At 41.1% G+C, this 26375-nt stretch overlaps 1 protein-coding gene and 1 pseudogene across 3 annotated transcripts in view; one reads left to right on the top strand and one right to left on the bottom strand.

Annotated features, from left to right (window-relative positions):
- Positions 1 to 26375, top strand: part of MYO1C (myosin IC) — a 179828-nt gene that overhangs the window by 80414 nt on the left and 73039 nt on the right. For all 3 annotated transcript variants that reach the window (XM_033921402.1, XM_033921404.1, XM_033921403.1), the window contains exons 2-4: positions 14608 to 14763; positions 18573 to 18688; positions 24584 to 24782. In XM_033921402.1, the coding sequence (XP_033777293.1) occupies positions 14608 to 14763; positions 18573 to 18688; positions 24584 to 24782 (471 nt within the window). The remainder of the gene's footprint in view (positions 1 to 14607; positions 14764 to 18572; positions 18689 to 24583; positions 24783 to 26375) is intronic.
- Positions 525 to 14505, bottom strand: LOC117348951 (annotated as a pseudogene).

Raw genomic sequence — 26375 nt, 5'->3', positions numbered from 1 at the left:
CATTCTGCACGTGGACAGCAAAGCAGAATTGCACAACTGAAACGATCTATTCATTTGACTTCTTCAGAGGAGATGTAAGTTTGTACCCTGAACCTTCAGAACCTTGGAAAAGAATGGCGAAGTTCAAGCACAGGAATAGGAGGTGGCAAATAACCTACACTGCACTTGATATCTGTAGGAAACAGTCTAAATGGCAGTTGGAGAAAGAGGTTAAGTTCTCATCCTCAAGGAAAGCTGTTAACCAACACTCAGTCAAGATAAATAGAACGGGGCAATCAGTTCAAGCAAAAATAACTTGAAGGGGAGTGACTAAAAAATCAATGCACAAATAGAAAAGTCACTACTTATCAAAATTACAATTACAATGATATAACTGTGTTGTTCATGTGGTATTCAATAGAACTCTGCTCAGAGACATGAAGGCAATTTGTTCTGCCTCACCACCCAATCATTGCAGTGTTCTAAAAATGTATAGCTTTACTTTCACTACTAAATAGCTAGCTGGTACAGCTATGCTGAGCTTTTCATTCAAATTGCTGATCCAGCAGACGAACATGTGTAAATGGAAAGTGACCACATTTACCATTACATTCTCCCTCCCATTGACCACTCACATTGATCTTCCTCACTTTTACTAGTTCACCGACCTCCAAAGCCATAGTATAGATAGGCCCATTCTGGAGGTTAGGGAGTGGAGGGTTGACACTGAACTGGGAATAGGGCTCTAGCTCCTGCCCACCCACCCAGTGTATGGAGGTGGAAATTTTCCTGGTTACCTCCAATCAGAGATGATACTGATGCAGAGTCGGGTCTGAATTTCTTGACATAAGGCGCAGGTATCGTCCCTCTCCTTCACTGTCCTCTTCATGCCATCATTTCTCCTCAAGTTTATCCTGGATCCTTAAGATGTCGCCCTTCTTAAATGGTAAATCTTCATTGTCATTGCCAATAAAGTCAAAAAGAGCTCGAACATACTCTGCTTCTTCCTGCCTCAAAATAACACCATGCTGCTATCAAGGTTGTAGTGTCCAATGTGCGGCAGCAGCCAAAAAAGCAAACAAGATGCTAGGAATTATTAGAAAAGGGATGGTAAACAAGACTAAGAATGTTATAATGCCTCTGTATCACTCCATGGTGTGACCTCTCCTTGAGTATTGTGTTCAATTTTGGTTGTCTTCTCTCAAAAAAAAGACATAGTGGAATTATAAAAGGTTCAAAGAAGAGCCAACCAGATGATAAAAGAGATGGAACTCCTCTCAGAAAGACTAAAAAGGTTAGGGCTCTTCAGCTTGGAAAAAAGATGGCTAAGGGGAGATATAATTGAAGTCTACAAAATCCTGAGTGGTCTAGAACGGGTATAAGTGGATCAATTTTTTTTACTCTATCAAAAAAGTAGGGGACACTCGATCAAGTTACAGGGAAATATGGTACTTTTAAAACCAATAGGAGGAAATATTAGTTAAATTCTTGGATGTAATAAAGAGTAGTTAACATAGCTGGTTTTAAAAGAGGTTTGGACAAGTTCCTGGAGGAAATGTCCATAGTGTGCTATTAAGACGGACAGGGGGGACTGTTGCTACCACTGTATTTGGGTTATTGCCGATATTTGTGACTTGGATTGGCCGCTGTGAAGACAGGCTACTGGGCTAGATGGACCATTGGTCTGACCTAGTAAGGCTATTCTTATTTTCTTATGATTTTATTAACCAAGAAGTCATCTGCAAATCAGACTGGCAATTGTCCAATTGGGAATAGTAGTTTCTGATTGTATGACTGACTTTAAAGTTTTGGAATGTCAAGTATCTGCTTTGCAAATACTCAGCAGCTTGCTAATTAAAGATAATTTCGTCATGTGAAAAATTAGAGGCCCTCCAGAATGTCTAGAAGAAATATTTTGCAATTTATTAACTTTCCTTCAAGGATCAAAGATATCTGCTCTAGAAATGTTTAAGTCTTATCTTTGGAAAATTGTTAACATTTCTCCAAAGAGAGCTAATCCATTTTCTTGACCTTGAACTTTCTACCCAGGCATATTATCTCTTCTCAGCTTGTAACACCAGAAGGTCAGCTGCCTTTGAAAAATTTTGATTTTTCTCAGTTTTTGGATTTCTTCCAAGAAGACGACATGATGCTCATCTTTCTGAAGTAATTAAGAATTCTTATAGAAAAGCAGGGTGGTAGATGCATTGAATAGTCTCCCAGTAGAAGTGATGGAGACCAAGACTGTGTCTGAATTTAAGAAAGCGTGGAACAGGCACTTGGGCTCTGTTAGGAAGATGAGGAGATAGTGGATGCTGCGGATTGGCAGACTAGATGGGCCATTTGGCCTTTATCTGCCATCATGTTTCTATGTAATATAGCTCGGTATGTCTTGCAGGCTCACTAGTTATATTGTAGGTACTTAAATTAGTGAACCCCAACTTTTTTAAATCCAGGGCTTACCTGCAGTAATAAAATGTGTGGTATACTACCCACTGTAGAGCAGACAGCATGGACATAGAATGGACTTATATGGCTAAAAGAAGAGCTAAGGAAAGGCTAAACACCCCCTACAGTTCTCTTCCAAATGTTAAAACAGAGGAAGAGGTGGCAGAGATGCGCATGACCCTGCCACAGTGGACCAGCTTCTTTTATATACAAGGTAAAAGAAGGGAGAAGATGTGGTTCAGTTAATTTTCCTTGACTGCCAGAGGTTGTTGCCAGAATTTCTCCACAGCTGCTGTTTGCAATGTCCCCAATGTTCAATACACATTTTCCCCATCTTGCTTAGCCTGAGGATAAAGTGGAGGTTGGAAGGATTCAAAGAAGAAGTCTAAAGAAGAAATAATACTGGTTTTGACTATCAATGCCTTGCATGCTGTTGGCTAATTTCTACAGCTCTTGTTGTAGCAGAGAGGGGATGCACGTCTGGCTCCGCAAGTAGTGAAAATAGAGCTTTAAATGCTTGTGACTGGTTGCTCAGAACATAGTCCAAGTGCTGATCTGGATCTGAAAATAGGTAGTGTTGACTTTTTGTAGCACATCTTGATCTGATGAGATATTAGTCTGTCATAACACACTGGTTTTCAAGAGTGTGTTATTATCATAGAAACATGTTGGCAGATAAAGGCCAAATGGCCCATCCGATCTGCTCATCCACAGTAACCATTATCCCTTCCTCTCTCTAAGAGAGGAAGGGCCTAACTTACACTTTCTTGAATTGAGACACAGTCTCTGTCTCCACCACCTCTTCCAGGAGACTGTTTCATGCTTCTACCACCCTTTCTGTAAAAATTATTTCCTTAGATTACTCCTGAGCCTATCGCCTCTTAACTTCATCCTATGCCCTCTCATTCCAGAGTTTCCTTTCAAATGCAAGAGACTCGACTCGTGCATTTATGCCATATAGGTATTTTTTCTTTTTTTGAGAATTATTTATTAGGTATTTTTTCTTTTTTTGAGAATTATTTATTAGATATTTATTCATTTATTCTTCTTACTTGCACATTCACACACAGACACTGTTATATATTTTATATGTATATTTATAGTATTTATTATATTTATTGTTGTATGTATTAGCAAAGTTTTTGTCCACATGGTGTGCTTTCAGGGATAGTGTATATGTGTTGTCCATTTAACCCCTTTTCCCTGGTGTTAAAAAGTCTATTTGGTTTTGGGAGTGTGTGAAATTTTACACATATCTTTTTGGTATATATGGACTACATGATGTATGAGGCTACTCTCATTTAGACTTCGGTCTGGTGCTGGTCACCTTTTGAGATATTGCCTGAGCCAGAGGTCTATGTTCATTTAGTTATGAAGGGCTCATACTGATGTCCATTATTTATTTATTTATTCATTTATTCATCTCATTCATTTGTAGTTTTGCCCCATTTCCTTAGACTTTTTTTTCCCCAGGGATTAGGTGTATGAGCCAATTTTGGATTATTCTTATGATATTTTGGATATTATTGGCTATTATCCACTTAGGGTTTTTACTTGTGCTATATAGGTATTTAAACATCTCTATCATATCTCTCCTTTCCCACCTTTCCTCCAAAGTATACATAGTGAGATCTTTAAGTCTGTCCCCATACGCCTTATGATGAAGACCACGTACCATTTTAGTAGCCTTCCTCTGGACCGACTCCATCCTTTTTTATATCTTTTTGAAGTGCAGTCTCCAGAATTTTACACAGTATTCTAAATGAGGTCTCAGCAGAGTCTTATACAGGGGCATCAATACCTCCTTTTTCCTACTGGCCATACCTCTTCCTATGCACCCTAGCATCCTTCTAGCTTTCACCGTCACTTTTTCAACCTGTTTGGCCACCTTAAGATCATCACATGCAATCACACCCAAGTCCCTCTCTTCTGTCATGCACATATGTTTTTCCAACTCCGAGCTGTCCTGAACATCACTGAAGCAATCTTTTCAAACTACTTATTTTCTAGAATAAAAAACTGTTGTTTTAACAAATCATAGTAATAACTAGGAGGAAATGTAGATATTTAGTTAAAGATCATAATGAGAACAAGATGGTAGAGGCGCCGATAAAGGACCGCTTCATTGATCACCTTGACAAACATGGTTTAATGAAGACCAGCCAGCACAGTTTCAGCAAAGGCAGATCTTGCCTGACGAACATGCTACACTTCTTTGAGGGAATAAACAGGTGAATAGACAAGGGCGACCCCGTCAACATTGTATATCTGGATTTTCAGAAGGCATTCGACAAGGTTCCGCATGAACGACTACTTCAAAAAATTGTGAGCCATGGAATCGAGGGTGAAATACGTGGATTAAAAACTGGCTGGAGCATAGGAAACAGAGTGGGGGTAAATGGACAATACTCGGACTGGAAGAGTGTCACCAGCGAGGTGCCGCAGGGCTCAGTGCTTGGACCCATGCTCTTCAACATCTTTATAAACGATCTGGACATTGGTACAACGAGTGAGGTGATTAAGTTTGTAGACGATACAAAGTTATTCAGAGTAGTGAAGACCCAGGGGGATTGTGAAGATCTACAAAGTGACACAATCAAGCTTGAGAAATGGGCAGCGACATGGCAAATGAGGTTCAACGCACATCTTTCATGAAGCTATATTTTCTTCATAAGAACATAAGAATTGCCGCTGCTGGGCCAGACTAGTGGTCCATTGTGCCCAGCAGTCCGCTCACACGGTGGCCCCTGGGTCAAAGACCAGTGCTCTAAAATGAGTCCAGCCTCACCTGTGTACGTCCCAGTTTAGCAGGAACTTATCCAGCTTAGTCTTGAAATCCTGGAGGGTGTTTTCCCCTACAACAGACTCCGGAAGAGCGTTCCAGCTCTCCACCACTCTCTGTGTGAAGAAGAACTTCCTTAAGTTTGTACAGAATCTATCCCCTTTTAACTTTAGAGAGTGCCCTCTCGTTCTCCCTACCTTGGAGAGTGTGAACAGTCTGTCTTTATCTATTAAGTCTATTCCCTTCAGTATTTTGAATGTTTCGATCATGTCTCCTCTCTGTCTCCTCTTTTTAAGGGAGAAGAGGCCCAGTTTCTCTAATCTCTCACTGTATGGCAATTCCTCCAGCCCCTTAACCATTTTAGTCGCTCTTCTCCGGACCCTTTTGAGTAGTACCGTGTCTTTTTTCATGTACGGCGACCAGTGCTGGACACAATACTCCAGGTGAGGACGCACCATGGCCCAGTACAACGGCATGATAACCTTCTCCGATCTGTTCGTGATCCCCTTCTTTATCATTCCTAGCATTGTGTTTGCCCTTTTTGCTGCCACAGCGCATTATGCAAACGGCTTCATCGACTTGTCGATCAGAACTCTCAAGTCTCTTTCCTGGGAGGTCTCTCCAAGTACCGCCCCGGACGTACTTTATTCATGTATGAGATTTTTGTTACCGACATGCATCACTTTGCACTTATTCACGTTAGTTTGCACAATAGCATTAAAAAAAAATATTAGCCTCTGGTTTCTGTCTTGAAATGGTGCCTGAAAGATGAAGAGGATCTGCTTATGAATTGTAAACTTCTTAAATTTTATTTTTGTGGACTTAAGTTTAGTAAAGATTTGTGTAGCTTGACAAAAACCTCTCTACTCTTTTGCCTAGTTTTCGATGTGATATGTGCATTTCCAAAGAGAGACCAAGTTTGTCACATGCTGGAAAAGCTTGAGGAATCTGACACAGCCCAGAAGGGAGAGAGATCAGAGGTCGGGTTGTACAAAGGCCCAGCCATTAGGCTCATATTGAAGCAATGTGTGTGTTTTGGAAGTGTCCCAATTGCATTCCTAGACCAAATACATACAAATCTGTGTTCTGTAACATTTAAAAGTATTTTATTAACATCAAGTCCTAAGACTGTTGCTTAGTAAGAGTCAAATTCAACAGGAATGCCAAAATCAATGGCTAACATCATACTTTTTTGTGTGTTTGAATCTAATAAATTTTCAGCAGAGTTAATTGGTGGCAACAGACAGAAAATAATATATTACAGAGGAAAATGATGATACCTCAGCAGGTGAACATTTCTCCAAGAAAGATCACTACCTCAGCAATCAGATTATTTAAAAAGTCATTTCTGGAGAAATACTACAGGGAAACAATTTAAATTAGATGATCAAACATAAAAGGATTTAATGACGACCTTAGGTTTCTCATCTCTGACTTTGTACTATTTAACCTCCTCCTTTACTAATGCATATCGTGGGTTTTAGCGCCTGCAGCGGTGGTAACTGCTCAGACGCTCATGGAATTCTTATGCGCATCGGAGAAGTTACCCCCACTGCCTGCGCTAAAACACACGTTACGTGTTAGTAAAGGAGGGCGTAAATGTAGTACAACTGTGACTGAGAGGGGACACGATCGAAACATTCAAGATATTGAAGGGAATTGACTTAGTAGAGAGATTGTTCACCCTCTCCAAGGTGAAGAAAATGAGAGGGCACTCGCTAAAGTTAAAAGGGAATAGATTCCGTACAAACGTAAGGAAGTTCTTCACCCAGAGAGTGGTAGAAATCTGGAACGCTTTTCCGGAGTCTGTTATAAGAGAAAACACCCTCCAGGGACTCAAGACAAAGTAGATAAAGACAGATTGTTCACCCTCTTCAAGGTAGGAAGAATGAGAGGGCACTCTCTAAAGTTAAAAGGGGATAGATTCCGTACAAACGTAAGGAAGTTCTTCTTCACCCAGAGTGGTAGAAATCTGGAACGCTCTTCTGGAGGCTGTTATAGAGGAAATACCCTTCAGGGATTCAAGACAAGGTTGGATAAGTTCCTACTGGAACAGAACATAACGCAAGTAAGGCTAAACTCAAATAGGGCCCTGGTCTTTGACCTAAGGGCCACCGTGGGAGCGGACTGCTGGGCACGATGGACCTCTGGTCTGACCCAGCAGCTGCAATTCTTATGTTCTTATGATGGATCATTGATCTTATTCAAGGGACCTTAGCTCTCAAAGTTTATTAAGTTAGTCCAACTAAAAAGGATCACCTACATCAAAATGCTTTGCTCAGTACTGAAATTGTGGGAAATTTCAAGATGGCAAAACAATGTGACTAAGGTGGTGTACAAAGCCAGAAGGATTCTTGACTTCATAGAGGCTGGCATAATCCAGCAGAGAAAAAGGTGATAATGCCCCTGTATGAGCCATTGGTAAGATTGCACTTGGAGTATTGTGTTCAATTATGGAGGCTATATCTTGCCAAGGACATAAAGACTTGATTCTATTCAAAGGAAAGTGACCAAATTGTTTTTATCAATAGTGGTCAGGTAATGAAATAGACTGCAGTGTGGAGGTTTTCAGTGATGGTGATTTATTCTATCTATCTTTATACTAGTATTTTAGCCCGTTACATTAACGGGTGCTAGAAGTCTGTCTGGCTCCCTTAGTCCCTTGCCCCCCCCTTCCCTTCCCGCGGTCCCGACAAACCTGCTGACACTAGTAGCATCTGCAACACTCTACACACGCTGCTTCGTGGCCTTCTACTGTCCTGATTTACTCTGGCACGTCCCTGATGACATCATCAGAGATGCGGCAGAGCAAATCAGGGCAGTAGAAGGCCCCGAAGCAGCGTGTGTAGAGTGTTGCAGACAGATTTGGAGTCTGGACCGCGGGAAGGGAAGGGGGGGGCTGGTCAGACATCGGGAAATGATGGGAGGGTCAGACCGCGAGAGAGCAGGGAGTCCAGCACTGGCGGCCAGTCCTGCTGCGAGTGTAGTTAGGTGCTGTAAGGCTGGGGACTTGCGCATGCGCACTCCTGCTGCCACAGACTTACATCTCATGGATCAGGGAAAACAGAACACGCAGGTAGGAGTGCGCATGCGTGGCTAGGGTTTTATTATATAGGATATATATAAGTTTTACATTATTACTCAGTAAATATGCTTGTACAGAAAAGTAGCTGCAAAAAAACTGGACAATTCAAATCAGTTTTTCCATGTGTGTAAAAATTATATTTTATTAGAGCTGTAGAAGAAATAACTTGGGTTAGGGCCTGTGCTCACAGCAAAAAAGCCTGAGAGGTCATGTCCTTAGCATGAGCCCTGTTGTATTTCAAGGCAACATCATAGTTTCTAGAAGGGTTCTCTCAAATTACTATCATTCCTCAGGCTGATTTTAGAAATTAGAGAGGGGCCTAAGGCTATTGGTAAGCTATGTCTTCAGTTTAGGGCAGGGTTGAAGCCCAGTGCAACTGCCCTTGTTACATTCTCCCACCCCCTCCCCATTGCTGGACCTAATCACTTCTAATGTTTCCCTTAGCTTTACTGTGTACAGAATATATATCCTTTCCAACTTTTCTAATTGTTTCTTTGTAGCTACTATGGGACAGATTGTCAGATCATTCCTTTAATAAGCAAGTTTTAAGAAAGATCATGCTCCCTTCCCTGGAAACAATGCCTGCAATATATAAGAAAAACACAGGAAGTGCAGATGGAAAAACAAGTAGAGACAATCTGGAGGAAGCTATTAGACTGGTGCAGGCTTTGCACTAGAAAAGTACATAAGGGGTAACTCAGTGGCAGTGCTTTCAAGCTATAGATCTGGCTTGTACTGCTTGGGCTAGCTGGGAATTCTGTGGAGGCCGTATGTACAGTTCCTGGTGGGATGGAGTGTCAGCTATTGCATAGTAGTGATGCTTAGTGGCCAAGATTGAGAGCCTCTGGTTTGTGGCCCCTGAATACTGTTGATACATAAGAACATAAGAAGCGCCATCTCCGGAACAGACCCTAGGTCCATCATGTCTGGCGATCAGCACACGTGGAGGCCCCGTCAGGTGTACCCTGGCATAGTTTTGGTCCCCATATCGCTCCAAGCTTCTCGTAAAGAGAAGTGCATCTGGCCTACCCCTACCCATGTCACTTCATGCATAAGGAGATGTACATCTAACTTACCCTTAAATCCTAGAATGGTGGATTCTGCAATTACCTCTTTTGGGAGAGCATTCCAGGTGTCCACCACTCGTTTCGTGAAGCAGAACTTCCTGATATTTGTCTTGAACTTGTCCCCCCTTAGCTTCAGCCCATGTCCTCTTGTCCGCGGCACATTGGACATTGTAAATAAAGACTGAAGTACATGGGAGGAATGAGAATTAAAATGCCCCCCCCCCACCCACAGCAGTTGTGAATAAATGGTAAAGATGTCCCAAGTTAGAGGCAAGTTTCGATTGATCAGTAAGACCAGAAGAAACTACCAGTCCAAAAATATAATTATGAGGCAAGCATCTTTCTTTTTTGTTTTTCAAGTATTACATTTATATAATCACATCGCAAAGTAATTCTTAGACATAAGGAAAATTGGTAACAATAATTTAGTAAAGGAAAAATAATATTCACAGTCGTCCAAGTTTCAAGTTTATTAGGATTTTATATACCGCCTATCAAGGTTATCTAAGCGGTTTTTACAATCAGGTACTCAAGCATTTTCCCTCTCTGTCCCGGTGGGCTCACAATCTATCTAACGTACCTGGGGCTATGGAGGATGAAGTGACTTGCCCAGGGTCACAAGGAGCAGTGCGGGGTTTGAACCCACAACCCCAGGGTGCTGAGGCTGTAGATCCAACCACTGCGCCACACACGCCACATATCAAAGGAAATTGAAATCAAGAGAAAGAAAACGTAAAAGGAAATTAAAAAGATTTTTTTTAAGGAGCAGAAAGCCTAATCAGGGAAAATGTCTCAGCATACCCTATGTAGAGACAATCATACAATCACTTAAGTTCTTCTTTAGAAACCATAAAATCCAATAGATGTTTAGGGTTTTTTTATTTTTATTTATTCAATTTTCTATACCGTTCTCCCAAGAGAGCTCATTTATTCAGGTGCTCAAGCAGTTTTCCCTAAAATTTGCCCTAAAAATATTACAACATAAACAAGGAAATCACACACAGTTCTTCTGGGCATGAAAATGATACTGTCTGTATGGATATCCGCAGAGTCACCTTCTTATTCTCGTTGGCGCTCCCTCATGATTGGACAAGCTGCTTTGGAGCGCCGTGGCTTTGCGGATATTGACTCTCCTCAGGGACGGCTTTATTGTTTAATTTGGGAGCCTTTTTGGCAAACTTTGACACCATATGCTCGCAGCAGATTGTTGAATGGCTAACTTATCTCTTTATTATATACCTGGATAAATGCGTGAGAGATGATTATGTTCTTTCTTTGAATTGGGATGGAAGGGGCGTAGTTAAGCACTGTATTCTAATTTTTATTATTAAGGATGTCTTATTTGGATTTTCTGTAAATTTTGCAGTTGAAAACGAATAAAAAAATTTAAACACAAAAAACCCCCAAGGAAATAACAAAAAAGACATTCCTTGAACCTGCATCTTAGGGCGCAATGCCAGAAACTTCTGACGTTGTTTCTGGGTACACCTAGAAATATCAGGAAATATTCTAACTTTGGAACCCAAAAACATTTGATTCATATAACGAAGAAACAATTTGAGAACAGCATTCCTGTCCAGTTCTAAAGCAAAGGTCACAAATAAAGTAGTTCTTTGAATCTCTATGTCCAAAGATGACTCCAAAAACTCAGTTAAATTAAATCCCATTTCAGGTGCTACATTTGGGCTATCTCCATCTGATGGCTTTGACAGAGATAAATATTAAGCTCTCACAATAGATAATATCCAAAGCAACGACCTTGACCTCTTTGTGATTATACATTTGAATATGAAAACTCAGAGCTCTCTTCACACTAGAAATCTCAGAAAAAATAATAGTAGCCACTTCCATCAAAGAGGAATTGGTCAAGAGTTGCAACTGGGAATCTGTGTTCACCCATAATATTGCAGGAATTGGATAGGAGAATTTGTCCGGTTATTATGCAGATGATGAATCTTATCCTGCAGGATGGAATGGTACCTGATAGACTAAAAATTGCTACTATTTGACCAATGATAAAGGATAGGAAAGTAGGTATAGCAGCGATACAGAACTTCCATCTGGTGGCAGCTTTGCCGGTTCTATCTAAAATTATGGCGAAGATGGATTATTTGCAAATGGAGAAGGATATGGAGGAAAGTGAAATTCTTGACATCAATCAATATGCCTTCCACAAATATCATAGAATGGAAATCCTTTTGGTGTCTCTCTTGGATGAATTAAGATGTAGATTTGATAGTGGGAAAGAATATATTGTGGTCTTTATTGATTCACAGGACCATGCGATATTGCTTAATAGACTTCATGTCTGTGGATTTGGAGGAGTTGTTCTTAAATGGTTCAGGTCATTCTTGCAGGGTAGAAAGCAAGGAGTGCTCGTGAATGGGCAATTGTCTGGTCAGAGGGTGGTTAAAACCGGAGCACCCCAGGGATCAGCCCTTTCTGCTGCTTTGTTCAACCTATATATGCTTCCACTGTGTTAGAGCATTTGGGAGTTTCTTAAAGACTGTATGCGGATGATATTCAATTTTTTTTTTAATTTGGGGAATCGCTAATATAGTCTATTGGTAGGCTAGAAATGGTGATCTATGAGATAAAAAGTGGGTGGATAGGAACAAGTTAATGCTAAGTGTCTCAAAGACAAAGGTAATGTTTCTGTCAAGAGATGTAGTAACAAATATTCCTGATGTGGTGCAAGTCTTGGGAACAACTATCCATTTCTTGTCTGAAGTCCAATATTTAGGTGTGATATTGGATTCATGCTTGTCTTTTCAGCCTCACAAACATGCAATAGTAAAGAAGATTTATTTTAAATTGAGATTATTGAGTAATCTCAGATCATATTTATCAGGCGCCAATTTTAAATATGTTCTCCAAACAGTTGTTCTGTCTAGTCTGGATTATTGCAACCTAGTAATGTTGGGAGTTTCCACAACTGCAATTCAAGCATTACAAATAACTCAAAACTCGATAATTTGAGTTCTGTTTGGAATTGGGAAATATGATCATGTATCTGATTTCTATGTTAAGCTCTATTGGTTAAAAATAGAATTCAAGGTACGGCACAAACTGTTGTTGTTAGCATATCTCAGTGTGCGTGGAATGGCACTGAAATATTTGACTGATCGCATTGCCTTATATACACAGTCTCAAAGTTTACGTTCAGTCGATTCTGGGGATCTGAATGTCCCTAACTTGTAGCAAGTGCAATTACATACGACAAGAGGGCATCCGTTGAAAATCAGGGGTGGGAAATTTCATGGCGACACCAGAAAATATTTCTTCACCGAAAGGGTGGTTAATTGCTGGAATAATCTTCCACAACAGGTAATTGAGACAAGCAGTGTGCCAGATTTTAAGAAAAGATGGGATTGGCATGTGGGATCTCTTCATGGAGGTAGTTAGGGGGTGAACCATTATAGTGTGGGCAGACTAGATGGGCCGTGGCCCTTTTCTGCCATCATGTTCTATGTTTCTATGACTAGTGTTGGGCCGTTTTCTTGGTCCTGACACTTGGAACACAGGAGGGTAGAGTAGGTTTGGGGGTGGGGTGTTGGGGGGTTCACCATAAATTATAAGGGGGTTGTGGCACCCTTTATATGAAATTAACAGCAGTTCCCTCTAAGGTGTCCCGTTGCTCTGTTGGGATGTCTATGTGGCCAGTCCATCACTATGCTGACCCCACCCACATCCAAATAGTCAAGATTAGGACATTTTCAACATGGATGTTTTTCTAATTGGAAATGGGGTATAAAGTTAGACGACCCGGTGGCCAAGATATCTAAGTAGATGATTTTTTTTTTTTTTTTAATTGTATTTGGACATCCAGCAGTTTGCCATTTGAAAAATGGCTATTTTTGTTCCTCCAAGTTTAGACATTCAGCTGGAAACGTCCAAGTTGGACTTGGATGGGTTTTTTTAAAAATTCCCCTCCACGGGTGTAGAGTACACTTACATAGGTCTTTCCAGCCCACACACTAAGCCCTTTTCTAGCATGGCTGTCAAAAAGGGCTTTTTTCAATTTGTTTCATTTATGACCATGCATGATCTTTTTATTTTTAAATTTTAATTACCCTGGGAGTATGTACTGCATCCTATTTAGGTAGCATTTAGTATGGGCATAACGGAGGAGTCCTTATCAGCATGGTGGTAATGTGCATGTACTAGTTGATTCTATCCATGCCCATTCTCTAAACCTGACATACCCCCACCTAAAACCAAAAATAGAATTGCTATGCGGTTAGACATGCAGATAGCAAAACTAATGCAGAATGCTTTAGTTTGCCCCATGTTAGGCCATTTTTGTTGTGTTAGGTATGCATTAGTGCCCCCCTTTTACTAAGCCCGATAGTGCGGGCCAACGCATTAAATGCTCCAACGAGCATTTACCGCACAGCACTTGCTCCCGCTTCTTAGTAAAAGGGGGCCACAGCTTGGTTAAAGGGCCCCTTAGATTTTTTTTTTTTTAAATCTATTTTTGCAACTTGTTTTGTTCTCTTGGTCTGTCTGTCTTTTTTTTCATTTTTGCTTTTGTCTTTAGTTTATTGCCTGCTTGTTTTGCCATTTTTTAAATGTTTTGTCTAACATTTTTATTTTTTAACCTTTTTTGTGTCTCTCCCTTCCCTGTATTCTTCTGTGGGACAGGAATCAGCTTCAGTCCTCTTGAGCCTGATGAGGACAGCTGCTGAAGTCGACTGAAGCAGTAGCCACGCCTGCTTCCATCCGCTGAAAGCAGGTGCTGCCGAGAGAATATCCCATTGTGTTCTGGCATCTACTTTGAATCTTCTCTGCAACCCTCAAATGAAATAGGCAGCTTCTCTGCTCTGCCTCCTTTTACTCATACCCTTCCCCAGGAAAGGGAAATTACCTTTTGAACACTGAGGTTTCCACAGCCATTTGTTTTATGCTTAAAATATATATTATATTCTTGAGCCCATCTTCTTTAGTTTCTGTAACTCTTTGTGTCATTTGGCTTTGTAAAGTGCTTTGGGCACAGTCTTATCAAACTCTGTAAATAAATGAATGCTATCAAAGTTGTATAGTAGTTTATAGAAGATATAATTATACTCTACAGTACAATTTACTATTGAAACATAGCTTCTTTCTGCATAAGACTGAACGAGAAATGGTTTGCTCTCGAGCATTTCCGCTTTTTTCAGGGGGTTCTTCATCTTCGGCATCTGTTCCTTTGACTGGTCATGACTTGGTGGTGAATCTCATGTACATGTGCTTCTGCTTGCTCACAGGCACTGGGAAGCGACGGGATACGGTTAACAATGGAGAGTGCACTGACAGCCCGGGACCGAGTAGGCGTTCAAGACTTTGTCCTACTTGAGAACTTCACTAGTGAAGCAGCTTTTATCGAAAACCTTCGCAAACGATTCAAGGAAAATCTGATTTATGTAAGTAGTGATAAGAAAACGCATAGCTTGCTCATCAATTCCGCATAGGGGTAATTTGCAAGACTACACATATGAGAGAGGCCACAAAAGAAGTTGTCATTGCCAGAAGCTTTATAAGTATGATAAGTAAAATATGGTGTGTGTGTGTGTATATATATATATATATATATATGCAAATGACACAAGGGTGTAATTCTACAAAGTACTTTGCTCTCTTTTCTAATGAATATTCTACCATTTCTGTATCTTGTGAAAACAGGTGACTCATAATGTAGGCAAGTGATTATAGATCAGTGTTTACTGCAGTCACGAACCCAAGTTGCATGGCCATAGGCAGCATGTGACCCCCAAGTGGTGAAGAACAGTGACATCCTATGAGATGCCTGGCCGGATTGTGATCCCAAATGTAGGTTTCCTAATCTCATTTGGAGTTCCGACACACAGTTTGGGAAGTTCTGCCATAAAGAACTTTGTTACTCCTTGTTTTTCTCCTTGCATTCATGAACCTGTAGGGTAAGGTTTTGTAAGAGATTCAAAATACAAGCCTATAAATGTAATGGGGCAAATAACAGCATTAACTAATCCAGTCTGACATATGGACTCTCAAATGACCACAGTAAAGAGCAGAAGGTCAAAGTTCTGATCCCCACTTCATTGAGGTTTTAATCATTTAGTTCTTGTTTTGGGAGGCATTATTCGAGTTTATCTTTGAATTTCAGGGTCTCAAAATTTGGAACAGCTTACCATTATGTATGTGTTAGCTCCCTTCTTATTACCATTTCAGGAAAATTTTAAAGACATATCTCTTCTCTTTGTAATTCCCCTTTTTTGTAATTCTCATGACTTCTAATAATCTAAGGTTTCACGAATCTCATGTAAACCGAGGAAGGGGTAAAACGCGGACCTGACGGACCTTGCGGATCTAAACCCGTACGGCCTTAAAAAGCTGAGGTCCGTGTTGGTCCGGTGTCCGTGCCGCTTGTAGTTTCTGTCGCTGACAGACCTCAAAGAGATTTTAGCGCTGACGGATCCTAACACTTTTCCCTCCCTATGCTGAGACGGATCCGTCAGTGCAAAAATCTCATCAAGGTCTGGCAGCGACAGAAACTACAAGCGCCACGGATACGGACCGACACGGACCTCAGATTTTTAAGGCCGTACGGGTTTAGATCCGTGAGGTCCACGTTTTATCCCTTCCCTGTAAACCGCAATATCTATCTTAGGAATCTTATTGTAAACCATAATTTGCGGGATATAAGAAACTGCATGGTATGGTAGTTGATGATAAACTATTATTACCTTTTGGAGCATATCCTATTTGTTGCTATAGGTTCACTCTAGCTGACATGGAAGAATCATATGACTGTCTTTTAGTCAACTCCCAATAGGCTCATGATAAAATACAGAGCAAAAGCAGCCCTGCCTCTAGGTAGACTAGGGCAACAGAATTTGGTAGGTGATGGAGTGGCTCTGGCATATATGAGAGCCTTCCTGTTACGTCCACCCCCTCTACTTTCTCCACTGCCACCCTAAATTAAAGAAAAATGAGCTTTTTGTGGGCCCTGCAGGTACAGGCAGGTGCTAAAATGCTGCCAAGTCCCACCCCCTTCTGAGGCAGACTTTCTTTTGGAGGGAGGGCGTAGGATATAACAGTGCTTCAGCTTGGGCCTGTGTGTCCAAGGTCTGCTCAGTACTCATTCTTCAATTCTGGGCTGGCATGGAAGGAGGTAGGAGGGTTGAGGGGGGTGATATATGTAGGGTAGGGTTAAGAATGTGGAGAATGCTACATACAGGGCAGCTGGGTATCAGAGGGGTTAGAAGGGAAACTAAACCTTAGGTTTGTATACCGCGCCATCTCCACAAGCGTAGAGCTCGGCACGGTTTACAGGGTTAGATTGAAAAGGAGCTACAATAAAGGGTTATAGGAAAGGAGCTAGGAAGATAAAGAGGGACAGGGTACCAAAAAGCGGGAGGTGTTAGATTTTTGAAAAGAGCCAAGTTTTCAGGTGTTTGCGGAAGGATTGGAGGGAGCTTGAAATTCTGAGCGGGGATGTGAGGTTGTTCCAGAGTTCTGTGGTTCTAAAGGGGAGGGATGTTCCTAGTTTTCCTACGCGGGATATACCTTTTGCAGAGGGGAATGATAGTTTCAGTTTTTGGGAGGATCTAGTGGAATTAGGGTTAGAGGAATTCCAGAAGAGTGGGATAACGGGAGGGAGGATGCCATGTAGGATCTTGAAGGCTAAACAGGCACATTTAAAGAGGACTCTGGAGTGAACTGGGAGCCAGTGAAGTTTGGACAGGAGTGGGGAGACGTGGTCGAACTTGCCTTTAGCGAAAATAAGCTTGGCCGCGGCGTTCTGGATTAGCTGAAGTCTATGGAGTTTTTTTTTAGTTAGGCTTAAATAGATGGAGTTGCAATAATCCAGTCTAGAGAGGATGGTGGATTGAACAAGGACGACGAAGAAGGGAAGAGCAACTACTGGGCAACTGGGTGGGTGGTGGAATAATAAGGGGGAAAGGGTGATGCTGGCTATAGGAGGGGGAGGGAGTAGATGCTGGGTAGGGTTATCAGCCGTCCGGATTTCCCCGAACATGTCCTCCTTTTGAGGACACGTCCGGGGGTCCGGACGGCTTTTCAAAACCTGGCACTTTTTGGTTTCTTCTGGATTTTCTTCTCTGTGGATATTTTGGGGTCATTTTGGGGGTTTTTTCGCCCATCTTTATGCAATATCGCAGAGAACTACCAGATCTCTGGTTTTATTTTGAAAGAAGCAAAAAGTGAAGCTAGAAGTGGCTTAGGGATTAGAACAGTGCACTAAGGGCTCCTTTTACGAAGGTGCGCTAGAGGTTTTAGCACACGCACCGGATTAGCGCGTGCTAGCCGAAAATGTACCGCCTGCTCAAAAGGAGGCGGTAGCGGCTAGCACGCGGGGCAATTTAGCGCGTGCTATTCCGCGCGTTAAGGCCCTAGTGCGCCTTCATAAAAGGAGCCCTAAGAGTGCGTGCATCTGGTAGTGCTATAGAAATAATTAATAGTAGAATTAAAATCCTACTTCTGCCACTCCTTGTGACCTTGGACAAGTCACTTACTAAAGCATAGCAGGTTTTAACAGACTTTATTGTGCACGAAGCGCCACATAGCCCGTAGGTATTTAATAGGTCACGCAGAATATAGCACGTTCTAATGTCCATTAGTGCACTCTATACTTTATTAAAAGATCTCACTTAGACTGTAAGCTCTTTGGGGAAGGGACTTCTTATACTTGAATTACTATTAAGACAACAAAGCTGCCTTGAGCATTATTTGGAATGGAAGTGTGTGTGAAAATTTCAATATTTTAATTTCCAGTTTTAAAATGTGCAGAATTTCTAGTCTTCGTCATCTTCCTAAGGGAGCAGAGTTTCAATAAACTCTTCTTTCAGGCTAGCACTTCAAAGTGCATGTGTTGTATTTTTAAATGAATTTGTATAACTTGGAGAATTGTACAGGTAAGTCTCAATGTGTGCAGTGCCTCTGATGTTGTTTGACATAGCTAGGATGGAAATGACATCCCTGGATATCAATAATTCCACTCAATTTAACATGGCTGATTGAAATTGTGCAGGAAAATAGCATAAAATATTGACTAAAATAATCGGTATCTTGGCTTTGATATTAGTAGAACCGGAGTCTCTTAGGGAGAGGAGGAGATAGTGGATGCTGTGGATGGGCCATTTGGCCTTTATCTGCTGCCATGCTTCTAAGCTATAAACACAAATTCATATCTGTAATGTGTGTTTTAAAAACTTTTTCTTTGTTTTTCCTTCAGACATACATTGGTTCAGTTCTGGTATCCGTAAATCCATACAAAGAGTTGGAAATCTATACTAAACCACACATGGAACGATACAGAGGTGTCAGTTTCTATGAAGTTTCACCACACCTGTGAGTGACATTGTCTCATGGGAAGGGAGAGGGGAGTTCAGATGGGCTGTTTGCCGAGTCTATCAACCTTTGTCCAGTGGAAAATATGTAAAGTATTATCTGTTCTCCCTCCTGTGCCTGTATTTTCTCTTTCTTCTCCCTAATGTTAGTAAAGGGAAATAAGGAGCTAATTGATTTTTTTTTTTTCCTGTTTCCATTTGCGCCAACACTTTCCTTAAGCAAATAAGGCACATTGTAAAGAGTTCTTTTCTAACCATATGGCCTTAATTATGATGCATACATCTGAAAAGAGATGAACTTAGCATTCTGTGGTAAAAACTAAAAGCACTCTTCACTACCCTGGAATCTGCAATGAAGATTTATAGAACAGAGACGCTCTGCCCCCTAAAATTAGTATTCAGTGGTCTGAATGTTACATTTTAACCACTACTTACCAGCTGATTCTGTCCAAGGGAGTTTTCTGGCCAATTTGGCACATTTTCTTTCTTTCTTTTTTTTTTCCTGACTAATATTTTTCTGGTATTTCCCTGTTGCTAGGATTCCATGACCTCTGTGGGTGAGGAATGTGTATATTTATATCACATGCCATATGTTCTCAATCATTTCCCATGCTCTATGAAAGGGCTTATTAAAGCTTTTAAGTTACTTTTCAACAATTATTGTGGAATTTGAGCCATTCCATGCTATAAACACTTGCAGATTGGAAAACAGAGCCGCTAGTGATTCTTTTTTTGTTGTTGTTAGTTCCCCCCCCTCCTATTTAGAAATGGGTTGGAACTGGTTTGGTTATACAGTATACAGAGCTCTCACCCCCTTCTCCAAATTGAAGTAGATCATGCACTCTAGAGCAGTGATTCTCAAATCTGTACCACTGGCCAATCAGGTCTTCAGGATACCCCTAATGAATATGTATGTATGAGAGAGATTTTCCTGCCTGCAACCTCCATTATATGCAAATCTCTCTTATGTATATTTGGGATAGTTTGAAAACCCAACTGATTGGTAGTCCCCCAGGACAGGTTTGAGATCCACTGCTCTAGACTACATTGCTGTTGCATCTAAATGACAATCACATATGTGTTCTCATGCTAGTAGTCTCTTAGGGCTAGATTCACAAAGCCCACCGATTTATCTTCTAACCACTTAACGACCCCTTTACGACCCGATTTCCCTCCGACCCGATTCACTAACCTCTGTCCCGATCATCCTCCAATCTGTGCATGCAAATGAGGGGGAATGGCATTCAGATGCAGGCAGGAAGCGATTCACTAAAATAAAAAAGCAACACCGACTGGGCTAGCCGATCCAAAAATAAGCGACTGCTGAGGACCAGTCGCTGAGGTCCTTTCTGACTGCCCTGCCTTCTGCCGCCCTGCTCTCTGCCCTGCTTCTCTGCTTTCAGCCCCGAATCTCCTGCTCTCTCCTGCCTACCCAGAATCTCCTGCCTGCCCTGAATCTCCTGCTCTCGCCCCGAATCTCTCCTGCCACCCTGACTCGCCCCCCTGCTCTCACTCCGAATATCTCCTGCCTGCCGCCCCAATTCGCCCCAAATCTCTCCTGCCCTTCCCGCAGTGCAAGCCTGTGGTTTTAAACCCGCGGGTTAAAACCATGGGCTCGCAAAAAAGTTAAATACCAGTTTTTGGGGTGGTTTTGTTGGGTTTTTTTTTTTTGGAAAAATTTTATTATTTTATAAACTACAAAAGTGGAGTACATTTGATTGAATACAGAAAAATATTACAGAGCACTGACAGGAAAGGTTATGTATCAATGAGCTGCCCATTACTCCCACAATTTTAACAAGGCAATAATTTGAACGCTCATTGATTATTGCAAGCCATGGGGGATAGTATTTTGCAGTAGAGCATCTGCCCCTTGTTGGATGACCTGGTTAATTGCTTTATCATGCATTAAGGCATGAAAGTAGATTTCCCTTATAGTGGATGTTAGGCCTTAATAAGGTATGGGATAAGAAAAAGCTGGATTTTGAAGTGCATGTGAGGGGGGAAGTGAGGCAGGACATAGATGGAATTGGGGTAGGTGGAATCCTGAGACATTTAGATGACTTCCAAGTTATTGAAGAATTTGACTGCATTTCAAGTTTTGGTAGTTATTAATTTCTGAATTTGTATCCCATAGCCTGTTTTGGTTAGGTCTGAGCTCCATCTGATGGTGATCCACTGTACATAGAATAATATTTTAAACGCCAGTTTTCTGTATAGCGCTTTCAGCCAGTCCTGCTGTTTTATTAACTGCTTAAATATGGAAGTATCCTTGTATAGAAAAGCGGCCTAAGTGCCAAGGAAAAAGGGTAGAATGTTTGCACATTAGGAATTTTAAACTACGAGTACTTGCTGATTCCTAGAACTCCTACAATCAACGCTAACAGTGCACATCCTATAAGGCTAGAATAGCACAGAAAATAAACTCTCCAATACTTTAAAAAAAAAATAAAAAAATTTAAAACTATGGGCTCCTTTTACGAAGGTGCGTTCGGGCCCTAACGTGCGGAATAGCACGCGCTAGCCGCTACCGCCTCCTCTTCAGCAGGCGGTAGTTTTTCGGCTAGCGCGCACTAATCCAGTGCATGCACTAAAAACGCTAGCTAGCGCACCTTCGTAAAAGGAGTCCTATATGTACACTATAAACGTGAAAGCAAGGGGGAGGAATGTGCTTAGTGCATACACAAAAGAGTTTTGCGATAAGTGCAGCTCGGGCACATTTCCCAGTCAAACCTGACCGTGCAGCACACATTGGCGCCACTCTTTTTGTGCTCTTAAATATAAGCTTTTCAATTTTTTTAAAAATCTTAGAAGGCTTATTTAAGCACAGAAAACAAATGCCGATGTGTGCTTTCACTTTTGGGTTTGCTCAGACTCGCGCATATTTCTTTCTCGGTACTAGTATTTACAGATTTGCACAGGCTTTGTTCTGCTTCCAAAAGAAACCAAAACCAGCAGATTTTTTATTTTTTTAATAATTTTATTTTATTTAAAAATTTTTCAGAACCATACAAACACACCAAGCACTGTAACACAATGTTGTAACACAGTTCTTTGAAACAAGGCTTATCATATCAGCTACAAACAGTACAAAAAAATCCCTCCCTCCCTTCCCCCCTCCCCAAAACCAGCAGATTTTAAACTGGAAATCAAAAGAACTCTTTTCTTAAAAACTTCCATTATCAGCTCCAAACTGGCATTATTTTTCCACTGATAAAAGCAATACACTTGACTATATTTAAATACAATTTGTGGCCATCTCTGCCACAAACAGTATTTTCCATGCTAAAGCCCTCTGAGCATTCCACGCAGGTTTATATGTATGCTATTTCCATGCTAACTGGCCTTACTGGCAGTAGGTTTTTGAGAATTGGCCTGTTAGTGTCTAAGTTGTGCCATCCTTAAAAGCAGGTGTTATCCCTTCCTACCAGCAGAGGAAAGTAGAGAAACTGATCTTTCCAAGCACATCGCCAATATGACCTGCTGGTGCTTGTAGGAAAGTTCTAGTATTTCTCCACCTCCAGCGGAGGGTAGGTTGTTCAGATTAGTGCTCAAGGTCCCTGGCCTATTTCCCAGCAGTACAGGCCTTTGCCTCAAAGCATGGTCAAGCCTAACAACTGGCTACCAGTTTTCTATATCCATGGGTTGAATCATCAGGCGACCACTGGTTGAGGCTTACGACTTGGTCCTATGGGGCCCTGCTATAAGGGTGCAGGTCCCCATCCCCCCACCCTGCTGCCCTTGTACCTTCTTGGGTGATGCCCCTGGGTTTTCCTACAACTCCAGGAAAACAAATTGGCTGGATTTGCCGGGTTTAGCCTTTCCCACTACATAGGAAAGGGGATGGGACTTGATATACCGCCTTTCTGTAGTTGCGATCAAAAGGATTTACCTATTATATACAGGTGCTTATTTTGTACCTGGGACAATGGAGAGTTAAGTGACTTGCCTAGCACTACAAGGAGATGCAGTAGGAATTGAACCAGTTCCCCAGGTTCTCAGGCCACTCCATTAACCACTAGGAAGTTAAGCGGTGAAAAAAGAAAACCTACCAAAACCGGAAGCTGCTTTTCTAACCTTAGAGAGACAGCACACCTGGAGGAGCAATCAAAGGGATAGCAGTAACACCGGAATCCCAGGCTGCCCTGTGAATCTTAATTTCCTTTCCTTTTAGTCGGGCTGTACCATCCTTAGACTCCCTCTGAAGACTTTGGCTACCAGGATTCCATGGTTCTCTTTCTTTCTCTCCAGTGCTTTAAAAACAAAAAAAAAGTGCACCCATGTAAATGTGTGATACAATATCAAATGCAAAAATATGTTGTTTTTTTTACCCTAGCCAACTGACAACCTTCTTGTCTGAGGTTCGACTGAAAGCAGGGACAATATGAGTGCTTATTGAAGTTTGACATACCTCCAGAAGATTCACCTACCTTCAGATAACCTTCCCCCAAATTACCCACCTTAACACCTTCCAATTAAACAAATACCATAAATAGATTGTAACCTACCCTCTCTAACTGCATTCCATATGTATTTTTCATACAGTTCTTCACTGTCAGTTTAATTTCCATCCTATAAGTTCACATAGAATTTTTCTTTTTTCAACCATCTTTATTTTCTCTTCTTTATTAATTTCCAGGTACTTTAGTTAGATTGTGAGCCTTCGGGACAGTAAGGGAATTTTTTAAGTACCTTCTTACTTCTCATTTATAATCTTAATGTATATTTTCTTCAAACCGCTTAGAACCTAACGGATGTAGCAGTATATAAGAAATAAATTACATTACATTACATTACATTCCTTAACTAATGGATTTTCCTTCTTTCTTATTTGTGTATTAATTGCTCGCTGATTCTAATCCTTGGATTCTGTTTTGAGGACTTGAGTTAAAGTTAAGCTACTATACTTCTATTATATTGCTTAAATTTTTATTATTAGGAAAGTATTTTTCCTTTTCTGTTTAATTTTATCTTTCTGTACAAGTGGATACTTGATATGTTATGAAAACTGAATAAATAAATAAATTAAAATAAAAAAACCCCAAAAAGTGATTTGTTAAAGCTATAATGATTAATGGAGCATAGGTGTACTTTCTGGGACCTTTTTGCCGCTTTGACAAAGGCATACTGGACCTTTCCTATGATAGGGTTAGAGGGTTACCAGATTTTCTGATGTAGAAACCCGGACACATGGACCCATCCAATTCCACCCCAGCCTACCTTGTTCTACCTCCAACCACGCCCCCACCTCCACAAAGCCTCGTAATTCTTCTCCAACCTTCAGGCCACATTTGGAGCATGTGACATCATCAGCACATGCTCAGAGGCTCTCCAGACAAAGCTGGCGGTTGGGGCTTTTCAAAACCCGGACAAACTACCGGGTTTTGGAAAGTCCATCCGGGCACATGTCCGGGTTTTCTCAGACATCTAATAACCCTATCCTTTCTCAGACATCTAATAACTCACCAGCAGGTTATACCAGTGATGTAACTGGGAAAAATCAGTTTATCTAACTCTCTCTGCTGGTAGGAAGGGATAACACCTTCTTGTTAAGGAATAGTATAGCCCAATTAAAGGAAAGGAAATTAACAAGCATGACTATAAATTTCACCATATTGTACTTTTATACTTTTGAAGGATGCCTCCTGTTAAACATTTTGTAGTTGGGAATTCAGTCTTAAATGTTTTCAAACTGTTTTGAACTGCCACTCAGGTTGGCTTGGCTTGTATATGTGGCAGACATGCTGTGGGACTTTCTCTTGAGCAGAACGGATGATTGATTGCTGAAGTGATGACTTGTTTCTCAGGCAAAAAGCTAAAGTCATTCCAGCGGGAGCGATGAATTCTTTCTTGTATATGGGCTTAATTTGTCTTTATGTTTTTTTTAACTGTTTAGTTATGCCATTGCTGACAACTCGTATCGTTCCCTGCGCACAGAGAGGAAAGATCAGTGCATTTTGATATCGGGAGAGAGTGGTGCTGGCAAGACTGAGGCCACCAAAAAAATTCTACAGTACTATGCTGTGACCTGTCCTGTCAGTGACCGTGTAGAAACCATCAAGGACCGTCTGCTGCAGTCTAACCCAATCCTTGAGGTACTTACCAGTTTTGCACATCATTTTCAGTACACGTTTTGCCTCCAGGAACAGGTCACTTCTACCCAAAACAAGTACCGTTTACTCCTTTCGTACCTTGCCATTAACTGTAAATTGTTTACAGCTTTCCCTGAGAGGTTTTATAGGTTTGTAAGAATTAAAAACATTGCAACATCTTCACAAATATGAGTATTTCTGTTGTGGGCAGCATCCCCTGCTTTCAAGATTTGATCAGTGGGAAAGTCTAAGGGAAATTAGTTAGCCTTTATTTTATTTATTTTAAAACTTATACCCTGCTTACACCTAAGTGGTTGACATGATACATTCATAATTGTACAATAGTACAGCAATAAATAAATCATACATAAGTATTCACTCTTCATAATTAGCACAAATTATGAGTTATGAGCTATCAAGTACTTCTCTGCTATGCAGATTTCAAACTAAGTCATGGGAGAAAGCTAACAATTGCTGCAATGGATATCTTTGCCTTTGTATGAAGATGTTGACATAATAGGCATCTCAATTTTTTCATTAAGAGTAATATCTACATTTATTTACTGAGAAAGTATAAACTTCAATGGTTCAGATGTAAGGGAACAGCATGGAGTTATTCTACCTGCCCTTCCAACTATTGCTCCATTTCCCTCCTCCCTTTCTTATCCAAGCTACTTGACTGTGCTGTTCACTGCCATTGTCTTGACTTTCTTTCATCTCAAGCTGTTCCTGACCTACTTCAATCAGGTGTTTGCCCTCTTCATTCTACAGAAACTGCCCTTGCTAAAGTCTCCAGTGGGCCTGTTCCTGGCCAGATCCATTCTATCCTTATCCTTCTTGATCTATCTGCTGCTTTTGACACTGTTGACCACCACCTACTCCTTGATACACTGTCCTCACTTGGATTTCAGGGCTCTGTTCTGTCTTGGTTTTCTTCTTATCTTTCCCATCACACTTTTAGTGTATGGAATGGTGGATCCTCCTCCACTACTATCCTACTATCAGTCAGTGTACCTCAAGACCTGTCTTGGACCTCTTCTATTTTCCACCTATACTCATTCCCTCAGTGCCGTGATCTCTTCACATGGTTCAGTATCACCTTTATGCTGACAACTCCCAGATCTACCTCTCTGCACCAAAAATTTCTACAGGAATCCAGGCCCAAGTCTTGGTCTGCCTGTCCAACATTGCTGCCTTGATGTCACACCGCCATTTAAAACTGAACATGGCCAAGACTGAGCTTCTTATCTTTCCACCTAAACCCACCTCTTCTCTTCCCCCAATGTCTATTTCTGTGGATAACACTTTCATCCTTCCTGTCTCGTAAGCTCGCAACCTCAGAGTCTTCTTTGACTCTTCCCTCTCTTTGTTTGCACAGATCCAATAGACCACTAAAGTCTATCGTTTCTTTCTCTATAATGTCACCAAAATCCAACCTTTCCTTTCTGAGCATACTACAAAAACCCTTATCCGCACTCTCATCACCTCTTGTCTAGATTAATGCAACTTGCTTCTCACAGGTCTTCCACTAAACCATCTCTGATCCCTTCAATTCATTCAAAATTCTGCTGCATGACTTATATTCCGCCAGTGTCA

This window comes from Geotrypetes seraphini, chromosome 15, assembly GCF_902459505.1.
Source record: "Geotrypetes seraphini chromosome 15, aGeoSer1.1, whole genome shotgun sequence".
Lineage (NCBI taxonomy): Eukaryota > Metazoa > Chordata > Amphibia > Gymnophiona > Dermophiidae > Geotrypetes > Geotrypetes seraphini.
The sequence above is the reverse complement of the archived record's forward strand: the minus strand, read 5'-3'. Positions and strand labels throughout refer to the sequence as shown.